The 19,243-nt window shown below is 39.9% G+C and overlaps 1 protein-coding gene across 1 annotated transcript in view; it reads right to left on the bottom strand.

Annotated features, from left to right (window-relative positions):
* dcp1a (decapping mRNA 1A) overlaps positions 1–18,142 on the bottom strand; it is a 63,731-nt gene extending 45,589 nt beyond the window's left edge. The window contains exons 1-2 of the mRNA XM_060835160.1: positions 18,005–18,142; positions 5,039–5,079 (exon numbers count right to left, since the gene is read on the bottom strand). Of these exons, the coding sequence (XP_060691143.1) occupies positions 5,039–5,079; positions 18,005–18,136 (173 nt within the window). The 5' untranslated portion in view covers positions 18,137–18,142. The remainder of the gene's footprint in view (positions 1–5,038; positions 5,080–18,004) is intronic.
* Between the last annotated feature and the right edge of the window lie 1,101 nt (positions 18,143–19,243).

Here is a 19,243-nt window from a genome sequence, read left to right on the forward strand (position 1 = left end):
AGGATAGAGATCAATTGGTAATTCCAAAACTACTTGCTCCTCATAGCCCAAGGAGTTTCTCTTTTTTTCTACATTTGCTTTTCTAGTTGGGGAAAACACAAAACTGAATAAGATTATTTAAATTTCCACTACTTATTCTGATGTATAGCCCAGTTTTGAAACAATCTTGATCTATGTATCCAGTTGCCATATCAAATCAACAAAGATTGTCTTCAAATTAGAGTACCAATCCTGCTGCCTCTTACTGTCAATCTTTCTCTGAGCAGATTCTAACTGCGATGAGCTGTTTATAAGTATAAAGAAATAAATGGTAAAGCAAATGCTTCAGTGAGTTATAATAGAAATATTTTGAAGTCCTAACACACAGTTATTCAGTATGTGCCCTAACGTCAAAACAAAGCTATCTTTAAGTTCACAACTAAGTTGATGATCTAAATTCGCTTTTGCTCAAGTTGAATAATACAGAATCCATCACGAATCTTAATTCAACCTTACATCAGAGTTATCAGTGTTTAAAAAGAATCAGCGTACAGTCAAAATCCATTACTTAAATAAAGCAGGGTCTCCGTCTCCAAAATGTCACTTATACTTTGGAAGATATGTCTCCCACTCATACAAAAATTGATTAAATGCTACAAGGAACAACTTACCTCGTTCTTGGCAATGCCGAGGGTTACAGGAAATCAGTTTGTTTTAATCCTAATTTATATTTCAGCAGGAGAAGAAATAAGACTTAGTTAAAAGGTAGATTTGTAGATGTGAAATTGTTTTATTTTGAAGAGATGTATTCAAAAGAACAGTACAACACTGGAACACACCCTTCAGCTGACCAAAACTGTGCCAATACATGACTTCCTAAACTAAAATACTTTTACCACTATGTGGTCCCTATCCCTCTATTCCCTACCTATTTATCTGTCAAGATACCTCAAATGTTGCTGCTGTATTGGCCTCCACCACCTCTGGCAGCACATTCCAGGAACTTATCCTCAGTGTAAGAAAATTTGCCTCTCATCTCCTTTAATTTAGCCCCTTGTACCTTAAACCTATGATAGCTCATTTTTGGCACTTCTACCCCAGGAGAAAGACTGACTACCCATTCTAGATTTGCTACTCAATTTTGTAAATTTCTATCAGAGTGCCCCCCATTGTTTGAAATTCAAACAAAAAAAAATGAACCAAGTTTGATCAATCTCTTCCAATTGCTTAAACCATCAAAACCAGGCAACATCCTGGTTAGGCCTTTCTGTACCTACTCCAAATCCTTCGGGTAAAAAGGAGAAAGTGAGGACTGCAGGTGCTGGAGATCAGAGCTGAAAAATGTGTTGCTGGAAAAGCGCAGCAGGTCAGGTAGCATCCAAGGAGCAGGAGAATTGACGTTTTGGACATAAACCCTTCTGCAGGAATGAGGAAGGTGTGCCAAGCAAACTAAGATAAAAGGTAGCGAGGAGGGACTTGGAGGAGGGGTGTTGGGAATGCAATAGGTGGAAAGAGGTCAAGGTGAGGGTGATAAGCCGGAGAGGGGGTGGGGACGGAGAGGTCAGGAAGAAGATTGCAGGTCAAGAAGGCGGTGCTGAGTCCGAGGGTTGGGATTGAGATAAGTTGGGGGGAGGGGAAATGAGGAAGCTGGAGAAATCTACATTCATCCCTTGTGGTTGGAGGGTTCCTAGGCGGAAGATGAGGCGCTCCTCCTCCAGGCGTCGTGTTGCCATGGTCTGGCGATGGAGGCGGCCAAGGAACTGCATGTCCTTGGCGGAGGGAGAGTTAAAGTCTTCAGCCACGGGGCAGTTGGGTTGGTTGGTGCGCGTGTCCCAGAGGTGTTCTATGAAACGTTCCGCAAGTAGGCAGCCTGTCTGCCCAATGTAGAGGAGGCCACATCGGGTGCAGCGGATGCAGTAAATGATGTGTGTGGAGATGCAGGTGAATTTGTGACGGATATGGAAGGATCCCTTGAGGCCTTGGAGGGAAGTGAGGGGAGAGGTGTGGGTGCAAGTCTTGCATTTCTTGCGTTTGCAGGGGAAGGTGCCAGGAGTGGAGGTTGGGTTGGTGGGGGTGTGGACCTGACGAGGGAGTTGTGGAGAGAGAGTGTCTTTCCGGAACGCTGATAGGGGAGGGGAGGGAAATATATCCTTGGTGGTGGGGTCTGTTTAGAGGTGATGGAAATGACGAAGGATGATACGATGTATCTGGAGGTTGGTGGGGTGGTAGGTGAGGATCAGTGGGGTTCTGTCCTGGTGGCGATTGGAGTGGCGGGGTTCAAGGGCAGAGGTGCAGGAACTGGAAGAGATGCGGTGGAGAGCATCGTCAACCACGTCTGAGGGGAAATTGCAGGTAGCATGGTGACCAGAACTGTGCACAATATTCCAAATGCTGCCGAACTAAAGTTCAACATGACTTGCCAATTTTTATACTCTCTGCTCTGACTGACGAAAGGAAGCATATTAAATGCCTTCATGGCCACCTATCCACGTTCAGGGAGTTGTGTACGCCTAGATCCCTCTATGTTGATGCTATTAAGTGTTCTTTCCTCTTCCATTTAGATCTTCCAAGATGTATCATCACACGTGTCTTGAATAAACTCCATTTGCCATTTCTCCATCTAAATCTCCAGCATGTTGTATCCTCTAACATTTCTCCTCACTATCCACACCTCCACTAATCTATGGGTTGTCCACAAATTTAATCAGGCCAACTATATTCTCCTCCAAATTATTTACATATATTACAAACAGAGGTCCCAGCATTGATCCCAGAGGAATCATCTCTAGTCAGAAAAACTTTCCACTTCTATTCTATGACTAAGCCAGTTCTGCATCCATCTTACCAGCTCACTACCTTCTCTATCAGCCTGCCCATGTCAAAGGCCTTGCTAAAGTCCATCTACTATCCTGCTCTCAATCATCTTTGTGATTTCCTTAAAAAATACCTCACGTTTGAGAGACACTCTGCCTATTGCTAACAAAAGCATCTTTTTCTAAACAGTAAATCCTATCCCTAAGAACCTTCTCCAAAAAATTCCCTCCCATTGACGCAAGGCTCACCAGCCTGTAATTTCCCGAATCATCCCTGTGGCCCTTCTTAAGCAAAGGAACAATGTTGGCAATCGTCCAGTCCACTGCATCCTCTCTTGTGACTAAAGAGGATACAAGATTTAATACAAGACCCCATCATGCCCTAGAATATCAGGATTCACCATGTCATTCTCCTTTAGCCCAGCTAATTACTTGTTTGAGTTCTGTGCTGATATCTTTGTATTCTTCAAGGGTTCTGTCTTCAGTTTCCTAAAACTTGCATATACCACCTTTTTCTTTTCAAAAGCTCTCAATTTCTCTCGTCATCCAAGGTTCCTGAATCTTGCCATCCTTAGCCTTCACTAACTGAACATGCTGGCCCTAAACTCTAAACAATGAGCTTTTAAAAGATTCCCACATGCCAGATCTGGAATTACCCTTAAATATCTGCCCCCAATTTACATTCCCCAGACCTGCCTAATATTGTGATAGATAGCCTATCCTTAATTAAGTCCTTTCACCCAAGGTCTATTCTTATCCGTAATAACTTAAAACTTACAGAATTAGGCTCACTGTTAATGTTTTTAAATATATAAAAAGCTGCCCTTTCGAATGCTAATTTTGCATACTTTTATAGAATATTTGATGTAATGATCCACATACATCGCTTTCTCATTAAATCATAAATTATTTGACTAAACAAAAAACATATTTACAAATCTGAAGCTTATCGCGGACTACACTAACCAGTCCCATGCTACAGGGATCTGTATTATGTTTTCCACGGATCTTCTGCAGAGTATATGTTAGACGTGAGAAAGCTGAGCCGAAATACATTGTCACCAGACTACTACACTTCCCAAAGCATTGCTTGTAGATACTATAATTGGATGGAAAGATAAAGGGTTCCCTTCACCATAAGCTAACTGGTGTCACCAAATGGCAGATTTATCACTGAACATGGAAAATGAATTTGAAAAATCTGTAGTTTTCTTAAAGTTACTAATTTTTGTTTCTAGGTGGCCAGTAAATTGAATGAACTTAGGGCAGTGTCCTCCAATGGAAGCTGTAGAATGAAACAAGAAAAGGTTTGAAATATAGCATTTATACTTTAACCATAAAGCAAATAGATTTACAAATGAACAAATCAGATGACGTAAAATCTCTTTTTGTAGATCAAAGTTCTTGTTCCTCAATTATCTTTCCCTCACAAAAAACAACAAATGATATTTTTCACATCCTCAGCATGTCCATGACTTGTAGGCATCACATGGTATACAGTGTCTTGCAGACAAGTATATTTTAGCTCAATGGCAAGATATCCTTTCGTCTTTGTTGGAACCTTGTTACATTTTGACTCATTTTAGTTTAATTGGACAACATTGCTCCCTGCTGTTCCGAAACAGGGCACTTTCTGCAATGAGTGATTGGCACCCTTATTTCTCTAATAAAAGCCCAAGTGTTTGCAAGTCAAATAATTACTTTTAAGGAACTGTCATCATTGCATTGGCAAATACCAGCAACCACTTCTTGTACAGCCAGATCCAAAGCAGCACCGACATAACTATTTCACCTATTTTCGAGACATTGAGTGATAACTACTAGTGAAGATTCTTCCCCTGCTTTTCTTGAAACAGTAATAATTGGGTCTTTCAAATCCACACAATTAGCATCTTGATAATGCAGTATTCTTGCAGCATTATTTTGAATGGTCTACCTAGATTATTTGGTCTCACTATTGTGTCTTATTTCCTTCACTGGCTGAAACTGGGACATTGAGCAGTCACTGAGCAACATTAACAGTTGATTACAAATATTAGTTCACTTAACCATTACATTTAATATGGTATTGAAATATATCATTGAACAGTTTTCATTCTTCACTTGCCCTTCCAGACCAGCAAGTGGTGGTGAATTATATGCTTGTTAAAGCATGTTCTCCTGCTTTGGGATATAGAAGAGTAAACCTTGAAAAACAATTCACTGGAAGTTGCATTTAAAAACACACCTGGTATACACAAACATACCTGGTATATACAAACAAAGTACCTTCTACATCAGTCTTCTCCTGTGGAAGAAAAGAATACAAAGTTAAGCCATCCAATGGCAAGGCTCTCACAATTCTGAAATAAAGCATTTTATGTAACCTGCAAAAATTACCTCTTGCCCTGCAACACTTCATTTGTTAACTACAAGAAATTCTTCATAACTGAAAAGAAAATTAAATTACACACTAGTTTAACAACTAGCTAATTCAAGCTGAATGTCTCTCAATTATGAGGTCCACTACTTTCCTGCAGACTACGAGGTGCAGTATGATAGTCCACCCTGTCAAAACAATAATACAACTGAAGTAATTATGATGCAGACTTTAATGACAGTAGCCAAGAAGTTGTCAGTTTGCCCCATCAAGGTTCTTGCCAAATGAAATGATGTGGAGATACCACTGTTGAACTGGAGTGGACACAGTCTGAAATCACACAACAGATCAATTTGAAATCACAAGTTTTTGGAGCATAACCCCTTCATTCTACGCTCCAAAACCTTGTAATTTCAAATAAACCTGATGGACTATAACTTAGTGCTGTGTGATTACTAAAAGAAAACCATTCAATGGAAGGTTAAAAATCACATTCTGGATTAGTGGTGCTGGAAGAGCACAGCAGTTCAGGCAGCATCCAAGGAGCAGCGAAATTGACATTTCGGGCAAACAGCACCACCATTCCAGAATCTGGTTTTAGCATCTGCAGTCATTGTTTTTACCTGGTTAAAAATCACAAGAGTCATGAATAGTTGTAGCACAGAAGATGGTAATTTAGCTAGTCATGCTCACACCAACTCCCTAAACAGCAAATCAGCTAGTCTCATTCCACAATCCTTTCTACGTAACTGTGAAACCTTTGTTTCCCTTCAAATCCTTAGCCAATTCTCTTCTGCCAATGACCCTATTCAAGACCATCAGTTAGAAGAAGAAATCCAGCGACCAGTAATTAAATGACATCTACACAACATTTCACTTGTTTAATAAAATCAAAAGTTGTATTATACATCAGGAAGAATTCAACAAATTAATCTTGATTACATCAACCCAATCACTGATTAGGACTTATGCTGCAAACTCACTTCTACCTTAAGAGTTTCCTTCCTGCACCAATTCCACAGGATTCAGTTACTTTTTGTATAATCAATTCAAAAAATGTCATGGAAGTCCTTCTGTTAATGTCTCTCAAGCTCTATCACTGACTGCTGAGTCTCCAGTAGCGGCTCAAAACATTAGAGAACACCCCTTGGTCTGCTATAGTTTCAAACAGGAACCAAGCTGATTACTTCTAGCAGGACTCCAATTGCAACTCCAACTGACTCTTAGAGGATTTCAATAGATTGATTTCATTAACTTCTAGCTAAATAAATATTCCAACTTTTTACCTTTTGCCAATTTTGGCTTGTGGAAAATATCAGCTCCAAATTGCAGGCTACAGCATTATCTATCAATCTTGTATTTACGCTGTTTAAGATGGAGGATGTCTGTTGTTCTCTCTTGAACTATAGCCAAGTTTGTGGATTCCACAAAAATAGGTAGGAAGGCAGGTGGTAAGCATGGCACAAAAAGTGTCTGCACAGGTTAAGCAAGTGGACCAAAATTTTACAGATGGAATATAATGTGGGGAAATGTGAGGTTATACACGTCGGCAGGAAGATTAGAAGAGTTGAATATTATTTAAGTGAAAAAGGACTACAGAAAGTCACCAAACAGATGGATTTGGGAGTCCTTGCACATGAATCATAAAATGCTAGCAAAAGTTTAACAGATAATAGGGAAGGCAAAAAGAATGTTGGTCTTTATTTCAAAGGGAACAGGAGTCTAAAAAGAGAGATTTTGCTAAATGTATACAAGGCAATAGTCAGACTACAGCTGCAATCAGTGAAAAGGGATCCAAAATTTATCTAAGGGTAGATAATTTGACACTCTCAAGATTGGAATAATAAAAACATTCATTTTACTGAAAGTCTGTTTTATTTCTGCTGTCAGTTTCATGCTGAAACACTACAAAGGTATTTTAATCAAATATAGGAGTTTGGAAGTCATGTTGCATCTGGACAGGACATTGGTCTTGGAATGCTGTGTGCAATTCTGGTCTCCCTCCTGTTGGAACGATGTTGTGAAACATGAAAGGGTTCAAAAAAGATTTACAAGATGTTGCCAGGGTTGGAGGATTTGAGCCATAGGGAGAGGCTGAATAGGCTGGGGCTGTTTGTCCTGGAACATCAGAGGCTGAGGGGTAACCTTTATGGAGGTTTATAAAATCATGAGGGTTGTGGATAGGATAAATAGACAAAGTCTCTTCCCTGGGGTGTGGGAGTCCAGAACTAGGGGACGTAGGTTTAGGGGGAGAGGGGAAAGATATTTTCACGCAGAGGGCAGCGCATGTATGGAATGAGGTGCCAGAGGAAATAGTGGAGGCTGCTACAATTGCAACATTTAAAACACATTTGGATGGATGTAGGAAGTAGGAAGTGTTCAGAAGGATATGGATCAAGTATCTGCAACGGGACTAGATAAGGTTGGGATATCTGGTTGGCATGGACGAGTTGGACCAAAGGGTCTGTTTCCATGCTGCCCATCTCTATGACTGAGATAATGTTGGCATTGGAGACAATCCAAAGAAGGTTCACTGAGCTGATCCCAGGTACAGAGGGACGATATAGTGAGGAGAGGTTGAGTAGATTGGGCCTGCACTCTTTAGAACATAGGAGTATCACAGGTCACCTCATTGAAATATGAGATTCTTAGGAGATTTGGGGTAAATGCAGAATGGTTGTTTCTTCTTCTGGGAGAATTTAGGGCTGGGGGCATAATCTCAGCCTGAGGGGTCACACATCTAAAATTGTGATAACGAAAAATTGTGATAAGGAGAAATTTCTTCTGAAGATAGTGAATCAGTGGAATTCTTTATTACAGAAGGCTGAAGTTGATTTTAAACAAGGGTTATGGAAAAAAAGCAGGAAAGTAGAATTGAGGACTCAGATCAGCTATGATCTTATTGAATGACAGAGCGGATTCAATGGACTGAATGGCCTACTTCTACTCCCATCTCTTATGGACTTCCAAGGAACTACAACTACAGAAGACCCAAAGATAACACAGTCTCTTAGCTGCCTTATCAAACACAGTCAGTCTTGCTCACTAGCCATGGCTAAACTTGACTTTGAATGAATTTTCTCTTCATTCCAAGCATTGCAAAAGACCATGTAACACAAACGGTAAGTTCCCAGATAAAAGTGCTAATTAATTTCCTTTTTATTCCAAGACTTTTGTTTAATGTGGGAAATCACATGAATAACTGGTCAATTAGTGCAATAACTACAAACATCATAGCCAGCATTTTTCAATGGCCATATTGTAATTTGCAAGAATGTTGTCAGGACTCGAGAGTCTAAGTTATAGGGAGAGTGGCACACAGGAACCCTGTGGAATACCCGATTCAATAGACTCTAAAGGAATCGACTGAGAAATAGAATCTATCCTTTATACTATGGTCCCGACACCCTGCAGTCTAACCTCAACACCCAACCCTGCCATTCCCTAAATTCTGCACATACTCCTGAAAACAACTGAGACTTGAGCCTGGGCTTCCGAGTAACCCACTTTTTTTTCAAATTTCTGAATCAACCTCTTCAGAGACATTATCACATACCTCTGTTGGTGGGATTTGAACCCAAGCCTCCTGGTCCAAAGAGGGACATTCTCACTGTACCACAATAGCCCTCGTTCCCATGTCTCCAGTTCTTTCATTCAGCCCACCTGCTGTTTATGATCTTAAATTTCTAGCTGTTCACTTCCTAAGTTACAATAGCCCTGATCTTTTAAGTACAAAAACTTCTAAGCCTGTTTGAATTTTATTTACTTCACCGTTATTTTACCAGGTTCTCAACCAGATACCACCATTTTCTGCAAATGAAAACATTAATACGAAAATCCAAGAGTTATATTATAAAATATACAATTACAGATTAGATACTCAACATTTTTCAAAACACAACTGAATCAGCCTCCATTACATGCTCAGGGGTTACATTCAAGATCCTCATCTTAGAGTCAAAGCTCATCTTAGAGTCAAAGCTCTATAGCACGGAGATAGGCCTTTTGGCCCAAACTGGTACATGTCAACCAAAAATGTCCACCTACCCTAACCTTACTTCCCTGCACTTGACCCATATCCTTCTAAGCATTTCCTATCCATGTATTTGTCCAAATGCCTTTTAACTGTTATTAAATGTGCTCGGCTCAACCACTTTCATTAACAGCTTATTCCATACGCGTACCACTCTCTGCATAAAAAAGTTACCTCTCGGGTTTCCTTTTATTCCTTCCCCTCTAACCTTAAACTGATGCCCTCTAGTCCTCGATTCCCAAGCTCTGGGAGAAAGACTGAGTGCATTCATCCCATCCATGCCTCTCATGATCTTATACACCTCTAAGGAGCTCCCTCAGTCTCATATACTCTAAAGAAAAAAGTCATAGCTTGTCCAACCTCTCCCTATAACTTAGACTCTCGAGTCCTGACAACATCCTTGCAAATTCATTCTGCACTCTTTCCAGTTTGCTAACATCCTTCCGACAGCAAGGTGACCAAAACTGAACACAATACTCCAAGTGCAACCTCACCAACATCCTGTACAATAAGTTTCCAACTTCTATGAAGGCCAGTGTGCCAAAAACTTTCTTCACTGCCCGACGTACCCATGACTCCACTTTGAGAGAACCTTGCACCCGAAGTCCAAGATCCCTCTTTTCCGCTATACTCCTTAAGGCCCTACCATTCACCATGAAACTCCTACCTTGATGTGACTTTCCAAAACACAAGTCTTCACACTTAGCTATATTAAACTCCATCTGCCATTTCTCAGCCCAGCTGGTCAAAGTCCTGCTGCAATTTGTGACAACCTTCCTCTCTGTCCCTATTACCTCCTATTTTAATGTCATCTGCAAACTTACTAATCATGCCTCGCACATTCTCATCCAAACATTGGTATAGATAAGAAACAGCAATGGGTCCAGCACCGACCCCCGGAGGAACTCCACTCATCACAGGCCTCCTGTCCGATAAGCATCCTTCCACTATTGCCCTCTGTTTCCTACCATCAAGTCAAATCATGTTGAATTTGTTGGAGTTATATTTGCTGGAAGCTCCAGCGAGGTTTCTCATTGAATCTTACCACATTAATTGCTGTTCCCACCCCAAAGGTTTGTATCGTATCCATTTTTCATCTCATCCTACCACACACTGTTCTCAGAACAGCTCTCTCCACGCTGGATATCCTAGAACTGACCAACATTCCTGATGCAGATACCATCTTCAAAAGCACATTATACAACCAGACACACACTGTCAGTCCAGAGCTGCCTTACATGGTTTCTGACACTGGGCTCAGACTTGGCAGATGGGGAGATCTGTGCCCCATTTTGCAGAGAGTGGCCTGGAGGTCCTGCTAGAAGGGACAGCATACAGGTGGGACATCCTCTTCTCAAGGACTAGGGTTGGAAGCCACATCACCAGACCATGATAAACTGCTCTCAGTTTGCCACTGTTATAAAACACAATGTTAGCCACCTGGAGGAAAGCCCAGCATCTTCTGTTACCTCACACTCACTCTCTGTTATTGTATTCACCTCCCACAAAGCTTTAACACTCTATTGCCTTCAATATCTTCCTCACTTGCCATCCCCCACACCAACAATCCCCATTATCACTAACCTTGCATGCCCTTTGTGCTGGCTACACATTCACTTGGGATACTTTCCTATTTCCACCTACAGTATTAGGTGCGCCACTTACTTTCACCTTCAGTTTGCTGTTGGTTCTTTTGCAGTCACATTATACCAATACCCTGTGGTTCTTCACCCTTCTGCAAATTAGAACATTTCCCTCCATTTTCTGTGCCTGGGCCATTCAATGTTTCAGTCACCCTGACCAAACTTTGGTAAGCAAAACAAGTCCAGCTATTCCAATTTATTTATTACTTAAAAACTGGAACAGAAATGGAAACAATAAATTCACAAGTTTTCTATCAATAAAGAATCTTTCACAGATTTCACTAAGTCAATTAAAACTTGAGTTTTCCTCAAAGTTGACATGTCATCTCTCTAATTCTAAATGGCCTTCAGGTCTTGAAAATTTTAACTTGAGGTTAGTTACACAGCAAAAAGGATTAAATAAGCCCCCTCAAAAAGGACAGAGAATAGAGTGGTAACTATTAGTACCCAATGTTGAGGCATTGGGAGCGTGTGGGGTGAGGGGGTTGTCAGATGTAATTAATTGAAACATTTAATGTAAACTGAACAGATGCTCAATGTGTCCATTGCTTCAGTCAGTTGGTAAATCATAACTCAGACGATGAATAGGGTTTTAAACTAAAACAGGTGGGAGTTTATTTGAAGGAAAGTTTAGAAATATAAAAAGAAATCAAGGAAACAGTGCAGTTTTGCAATTTGGTAAAGAGAAGAGAATGGGACAGAACATGATATACAGCCTACAAACCAGTTATGCTAATCAATATGACCATTGCGAATCAGATTGTAGCCTTTGTGCCACACTTCTTCCCTCATAACTCAAGTCTTCCGAAGTCCCAGAAAGATATTTAGGTAAGGTTATAAATATTTGAGCATAGGCTATTCCTTTTATTAATGAAAAGGTTCTGAGATAAGATAACTAATTAGTTTTCTGCCTGATGCAAGGTTAATATGTTTCATGTTCCCATGGCAAGGAAGGCAGAGGAGAATATTCCTGCAATCAGATAATAGGCTTCTTTACAAATCAATGAACATAAGTGACAATAAAGGTCCTTTGTGGTCAGAGAGAGAAAACACTGCTTGATGTTGCAAGGTACAACAGCCGGATGCAAGGGGAAGTTGTCTTTATTCAAGGAGGCATATTCTGCAATCTTCTACAAATTCTTGGAGATGGATTCTGTTTCCCCCAGCGTAACAAAAGAGGCTTTGTTGCCAGTAGTTGCCTTAAGAATCATCCCCCCAAAAAAATGAGGAAAGCATTTGGAGACAGTAATCCAAATATTACTGCTCATTAAGAGCAGATAAAAACTAATTGGAAACTGAATAAACTGTAGACTGCTTGAACATAGGGTCTATGTATACAATGATAATGTAGATTCTCCAGAAGAATAGGAAAATAATATCTGAATAGCTAGCAGTTTTTTTTGAAGTAACAGAAAAGTTCAATGTGATTCATGCTGTTGATGTGTATATGGAATTTCAGAAGGTGTTATATTAAGTACCAAACAACAGATTTGGGAGGAAAGTTATTGGTCATGGTATATGAGGGACAGTAACAATGTGGATAACAATCAGCATTGACAATAACGGTTAATGTATATTTTTCAGGCTGGAAGATGATTTGCAATGTGGTTCACACCAGTCAGCATTGGGACCTTTCCTTTACTAATATAGAAGCATAGAAAATAGGAACAGGAGTGGGCTATTCAGGTCTTTTAAATCTCCTCTACCATTCAATATGCTGATCATCCTATGCAGCATCACAATTTCACTTTCTCCCCATACCTCTTAATCCCTTTTGCTCCAAGGACTATATCTAACTCACTCCTTCTTGAAAATATATATTATGATCTAACTCTTGGTGTATAGGATGTAATTTCAAAGTTTGTAGATAACACAAAACTTAGAAGAGTTGTAAACTGTAAGGATGACAGTATCAGACCCCAGGGGACATTGACAAGTTTATGGCATGGGCAGATAAATAGCAGATGAGTTTCAAAGCAGAGAAGAATTTTAACAGGAAGAACATTAAGAAAATAAAGGGTAAAATTCGAAGGGAGTGTAGGAGCAGAAGGACCGAGGTCTGTATGTCTAGAGATCACTGAAAGTGGTGGGAAAGATATAAAGTGTACTAAATTAAGCATACAGAATCCTTGGGTCTTAGTAATTGGGGCATAGAGATGAACTTGTATTAGACACTTCTTAGACCTCAGCTTGAGTATTGTGTACAGTACTGGTACTACATATTAGGAAGGATATGAATGCATTGAACAGAGTGCAGAAGCAGTTTACAAAAATGGTCCCAAGGATGAGGAACTTCTGTTATAAGGGCAGATCGAAGTTAGGACCATTCTCATTTTAGAGAAGAAAGCTAAGAGTATGTATGTTTTCAAAATCACAAGCAAACTGGATAGAGTGAATAGAGAAAAAAAAACAGTTCCTGCTTGTAAAAAAAAAGGAGCAAGAATGAAAGGCTATAGATTTGAAGTGATCTGCAAAAGAACCAGGGGTGAAGTGAGGAGAAACCTTTTCACTCCACAGGACGTTGGGGTCTAGAATGCACTTGAGGTGTGGTAAAGGCAGATCCCATTAAGGCATTCAAGAGAGTGGAATTGGGAGATAATCTGGATAAAAATAATATGCAAGGCTGTGGGGAAAGGCACTTGCTAATGATGCTTATTAATAAGCAGGTATAGACACAATGGCCTCCTTCTGCACTGCAACACTTGTGAAAGTATAAGTTGCTGACAAAAAGGAAACAGTCTTTTAATATATTTCAATCATTTGTGACAAAATTTTAAAGTGTGAAACCTTATTGGGTCATCCTTTGAACCAGCAATTGAAAATTCAAATATCTTTTTAAAAATGCTTCCAATCTCAAATAATACATCATAGTAAATTCAAAACAAAAATTGCAGGATGCCAGGAGTCTGAAGAATAGGTAGATACTCTATTGATTCAACATAGATTGCTATTAATATGTACCTTCTTCCTCAATATAATTTTAATCCTGATGAATAAAACCTTTGGCGGTGCATTTGAAGAATCCCAGCATTTAATATTTAACAAGGTCCTGTCCTGCTCCATTTATTAAACAAATACTTGCCAACAGGGAAGTCACTGAATATCAATCAAATATCTGACTTTAGGTATCTCAGTCAAGTGACACCACAACAGGTATCTGGTTCAATAATCCACCCATATTATGTTAACTAAAGAGCAAATGACCTTTCTTGTTGAATTCTAACAAAAATTACAACCAATTTACAGTTATAATGCTCAACTTTTTTGCATGCACTATTCAATCAAAAGGTAATTACATATTAGTTATACAGAGATTCAGCCTATCAATCCTGTCCTGGTCATCTCAAGAAATAAGTGACAACAAAAAAACATGAAAATAAAAAGCATACAATATGTAAAAAAAAACTTGATCAACTCAGGGATGTTCATCAAGTGCAAAATAAAGTGAGCATAAAAAAATGCAAGGGATATCAATTTTTAAAAAATTCTTTTCAAAAAAGATTTAGTGGGAGCATATCGTTAATTAAAATTAGAAAATGGTGAACATGCTTAATAATTACCTTGTATCAGCAGACAAAATAATCAGCATGCTTAACATCCAGAAGTAACTACCATTAAATGAGGGACAGTGATTAACCAAAAATAATTCAAGGACCTAAAGGAAAATTGTTGCTCTGGTTAGATAATCTGCTGAGTGGTTGGAAATGAGAAAATAAATGTGTCAAGCAGGTTCTCGAATTGGCAGGATGTGAGTCTAGTGTGATGCAAGGATCTGCATTGGGGACTTCAATCAATCACGGAGATGCTAGGGTAGAACACCACATATCCAAGTTTGTCCAGGATATATAGATAAGCAACACATGTTGTACAAACAAAATCATATTGTATCAATAGCTCTAATTTTATTTGAATTAACAATATTTGCAAATGAATTAATGTGGACAATGCATTTACTTTAGCTATGCAAAGCCCTGGTTTGACAACAGCTGAACTACTATGAGCAGTCAACCAACAGGGTTGTTCCATTCCATTTCCAATGATGTAACTTGTTCTATATTTCTTTCATGAGCTAGTCATCCGAGAATCACCTTTTGCAGCTTATGTAGTGACAATGTGTTCTCATTAACCTGAAGCTGATGGTAAAATGCTCAAACAGCAGCCAAACGTACAGACAGCAGATTCAAAATTCCATGTATTTTTCATCCACTGAAAATCTTAAAGACCCCATCAACCCCAGTTGAAGTGGCCCTTCCTTCATTTCATTTTTAAAAAAAGTTGATCACTGCCTGGACTCGACAAGTTAAATTACAATGGATAGATCACATACTAGGCTACATAGCTATGGAGGAGAGGATTAGGCAAAATGGAAGGATATTTAATTGGGGAAGAGGAGACTATGATGCGATTAGACATGAGTTAGAAAGCATGGATTGGGAGCAATTGTTCCATGGTAAAGGCACTATAGACATGTGGAGACTGTTTAAGGAACAGTTGTTGCAAGTGATGAATAAATATGTCCCTCTGAGATAGGCAAGAAGTGGTAAGATAAAAGAACCTTGGATGACGAGAGCGGTGGAGCTTGTCGTCAAAAGGAAAAAGGTAACTTACATAAGGTGGAGGAAGCTAGGGTCAGGCTCAGCTCTAGAGGATTACAGGTAGGCGAGGAAGGAGCTCAAAAATGGTCTGAGGAGAGCCAGGAGGGGGCACGAGAAAGGCTTGGCAGAACGGATTAGGGAGAACACAAAGACATTTTACACTTATGTGAGGAATAAGAGAATGGTCAAAGAAAGAATAGGGCCGATCAGGGATAGCACAGGGAATTTGTGTGTGGAGTCTGAGGAGATGGGGAAGCCCTAAATGAGTTTTTTGCTTCTGTCTTTACGAAAGAAACGAACTTTGTAGTGAATGAAATCTTTGAAGAGCAGGTGTGCATGCTGGAATGGATAGAGATAGAGGAAGCTGATGTGCTGAAAATTCTGTCAAACATTAAGATTGACAAGTCACCAGGCCCGGACCAGATTTGTCCTCGGCTGCTTTGGAAAACGTGAAATGCAATTGCTTCGCCACTTGCGAAGATCTTTGCATCCTTGCTCTCCACTGGAGTCATACCGGAGGACTAGAGAGAGGCAAATGTAATTCCTCTCTTTAAGAAAGGAAATAGGGAAATCCCCAGCAATTACAGACCAGTAAGTCTCACGTCTGTCGTCTGCAAGGTGTTAGAAAGGATTCTGAGGGATAGGATTTATGACCATCTGGAAGAGCATGGCTTGATTAAATGTAGTCAACATGGCTTTGTGAGGGGCAGGTCTTACCTCACAAACCTTATTGAGTTCTTTGAGGATGTGACTAGAAACGTTGATGAGGGTCAAGCTGTGGATGTGGTGGATATGGACTTCAGCAAGGCATTTGATAAGGTTCCCCATGGTAGGTTCATTCAGAAGGTCAGGAAGAATGGGATACAGGGTAACTTAGCTGTCTGGATACAGAATTGGCTGGCCAACAGAAGGCAGAGTGGTAATAGATGGAAATATTCTGCGTGGAAGTCTGTGGTGAGTGGTTTTCCACAGTGCTCTGTCCTTGGGCCTCTACTGTTTGTAATTTTTATTAATGACTTGGATGAGGGGATTGAATGATGGGTCAGCAAGTTTGCAGATGACACAAAGGTTGAAGGTGTCGTTGACAGTATAGAAGGCTGTTGTAGGCTGCAGCGTGACATTGACAGGATGCAGAGATGGGCTGAGAGGTGGCAAATGGAGTTCAACCTGGATAAATGCAAGGTGATGCATTTTAGAAGGTCAAATTTGAAAGCTGAGTACAGGATTAAGGATAGGATTCTTGGCAGTGTGGAGGAACAGAGGGATCTTGGTGTGCAGGTACACAGATCCCTTAAAATGGCCATGCAAGTGGACAGGGTCGTTAAGAAAGCATATGGTGTTTTGGCTTTCATTAACAGGGGGATTGAGTTTAAGAGTCGTGAGATCTTGTTGCAGCTCTATAATACTCTACACTTGGAATACTGTGTCCAGTTCTGGTCGCCCTATTATAGGAAAGATGCGGATGTTTTGGAGAGGGTTCAGAGGAGGTTTACCAGGATGCTGCCTGGACTGGAGGGCTTATCTTATGAAGAGAGGTTGACTGAGCTCAGGCTTTTTTCATTGGAGAAAAGGAGGAGGAGAGGGGACCTAATTGAGGTATATAAGATAATGTGAGGCATAGATAGAGTTGATAGCCAGAGACTATTTCCCAGGGCAGAAATGACTAACATGAGGGGTCATAGTTTTAAGCTGGTTGGAGGAAAGTATAGAGGGGGATCTCAGAGGCGGGTTCTTTAAACAGAGAGTTGTGAGAGTATGGAATGCATTGCCAGCAGCAGTTGTGGAAGCAAGGTCATTGGGGACATTAAGATACTATTGGACTTGCATATGGTCACAGAAATGTGAGGGTGCATACATGAGGATCAGTGGTCGGCACAACATCGTGGGCTGAAGGGCCTGTTCTGTGCTGTACTGTTCTATGTTCTATTAATGACTATTTAGAAGATTGATTGGAACAAATAGGGGAGGTAGAGAGTCTGGCGAGTCTGATAACAAAAAGGTACAGTACAGAGAACATGAACCAGGCATTTAAGGAGTACAATTAGAAAATACTTTTACAAACAAAGTTTAGACTCTTCTTTTAACAGTAAAAGATGTAAGGTCTATTATATTTTACTTAAAGAAATTGAAGGATTTGGCCAGGGAAAAGAATATAGACTCACATCACAACTCAATGCTAGACTCATGTTACTTGAACCTTTTAAACAAAGTTTAATAACGTTATTTGATGATTAAGGGAAGATGTTGTATAAATATACTCGGGTGAAAGGAATAGAAAGCTACGTTTCATAATAAAAGTCTGGTGCGAACAGGTTCGTGAGCAATATGAAACTGCTGAGCATGAAGGTCTTTAAACTCTAATGCAGGCTGTTAAGTGTCTAGCTTCTCATCTAGCTTCGATACTCAGTGCTTCAAGATATTAGATTTGAACAAGTTTGAGTTACAGGGCAAAAACAAACAGCAGACACACAGCCGCGTTTCGAAATCTTCAAAGGCTTCCCAGGGAAGTAAAGCAGTTGGTACAGATCGCTACCGTTTTGCTTATTTTTTTTTTCGCACGAAATTAAGAAACGCTATCTTACCCACTCACTAGCCTTTGGGTTAAAAGTGTACAACGCAACTTGGCTGGTCACATCAACGATACTTGAGATGAAAGGATCATTTTGCTTCAAAGCAGAGAGGCTTATATCTCGGCCTTTACTCAGGGCCTCCATATTGGATTTCCTAAGCTGTGTAAAGGAGAAACTCAAAAACTGTTCCCTCCCCCTGACCTCCTTCCCGGAAAGACAAACCATTCACTGCAGCAAAATATCCGCACGTTTAAACAACTCACTTTGCAGAATCAGACGGAGGAGTTTTTTTCCCCCTTTCAATTCACATCAGTAAAACATTAACGCATTTTGCTTAATAAGAGGTGAAACTGTGAAGGTTATGTTCACCCAAAATATAAAAAAAATCCTCTTATAATAAAGGATTGTTTTTTTTACTGTGATTTTGCAGCCGTCTCTTCAGAAATTACCTGGCGCACAGAATTCACTGCAAAGTCCTGACCATACCTTGAAATATAATAACTGATTAATGTACACACGTTGATTTATTATTGAGAATCATTCGTGATTTTTCATAAATTATAAAATGCCAGTGGGATGCTACTCAACCACAAAACTCCCATTTCCTGCAAATGCTGGAAATCAGAAACAAAAACATTAAGTGCTAGAAAAACAGCAGATCTGGTAGCATCTGCAGAGACAAGCAGGGTCAATATTTGGCGTCCAGTGGCCCATCTGAAGAAGGTAATTTCTGTTTTGAGATCCAAATTCTCAAGACACAGAAACACACAAGGTGTCCAATTCTTTATTCAATTTCCACCACCAGGAAGAAAGGAAACACTCAAGTGGCCAGTGACAAGCAGTGCCCTTCTCGGAGGGCATTGCTGTGTGATCAAACTGTAAAGGGGAGAGTAGGGAGTAAATCAAAATAGAGTTGGGGGGGGGGGGGGGGGGGAGATGCCCCAGTTCTTCTATTGTGCAGAATAACAATCTCCATTGATCAAGTCCGAATAAACAATTTTGCAATTTTAGAGACATATCAATTGTTACTTGTTTGAAACAATTATTTATTTTATTCTACAAAACTTGAGTATTACTAAAGACAGACAAATTTTGTCAAAGCTTTTCATCAGGGCATTCCAATACATATATCGTATTTTACACTGAACGAGTAAAGATAAAGTGACCAAAGTTTTACTCTGTCATTAGAGAGACAAGGATGGTTTAACTTGCAGTGAGGGGAGAGATTGATAAAGGTTAATCTTTTTTAGT

Source organism: Hemiscyllium ocellatum, chromosome 14 (assembly GCF_020745735.1).
Source record: "Hemiscyllium ocellatum isolate sHemOce1 chromosome 14, sHemOce1.pat.X.cur, whole genome shotgun sequence".
Lineage (NCBI taxonomy): Eukaryota > Metazoa > Chordata > Chondrichthyes > Orectolobiformes > Hemiscylliidae > Hemiscyllium > Hemiscyllium ocellatum.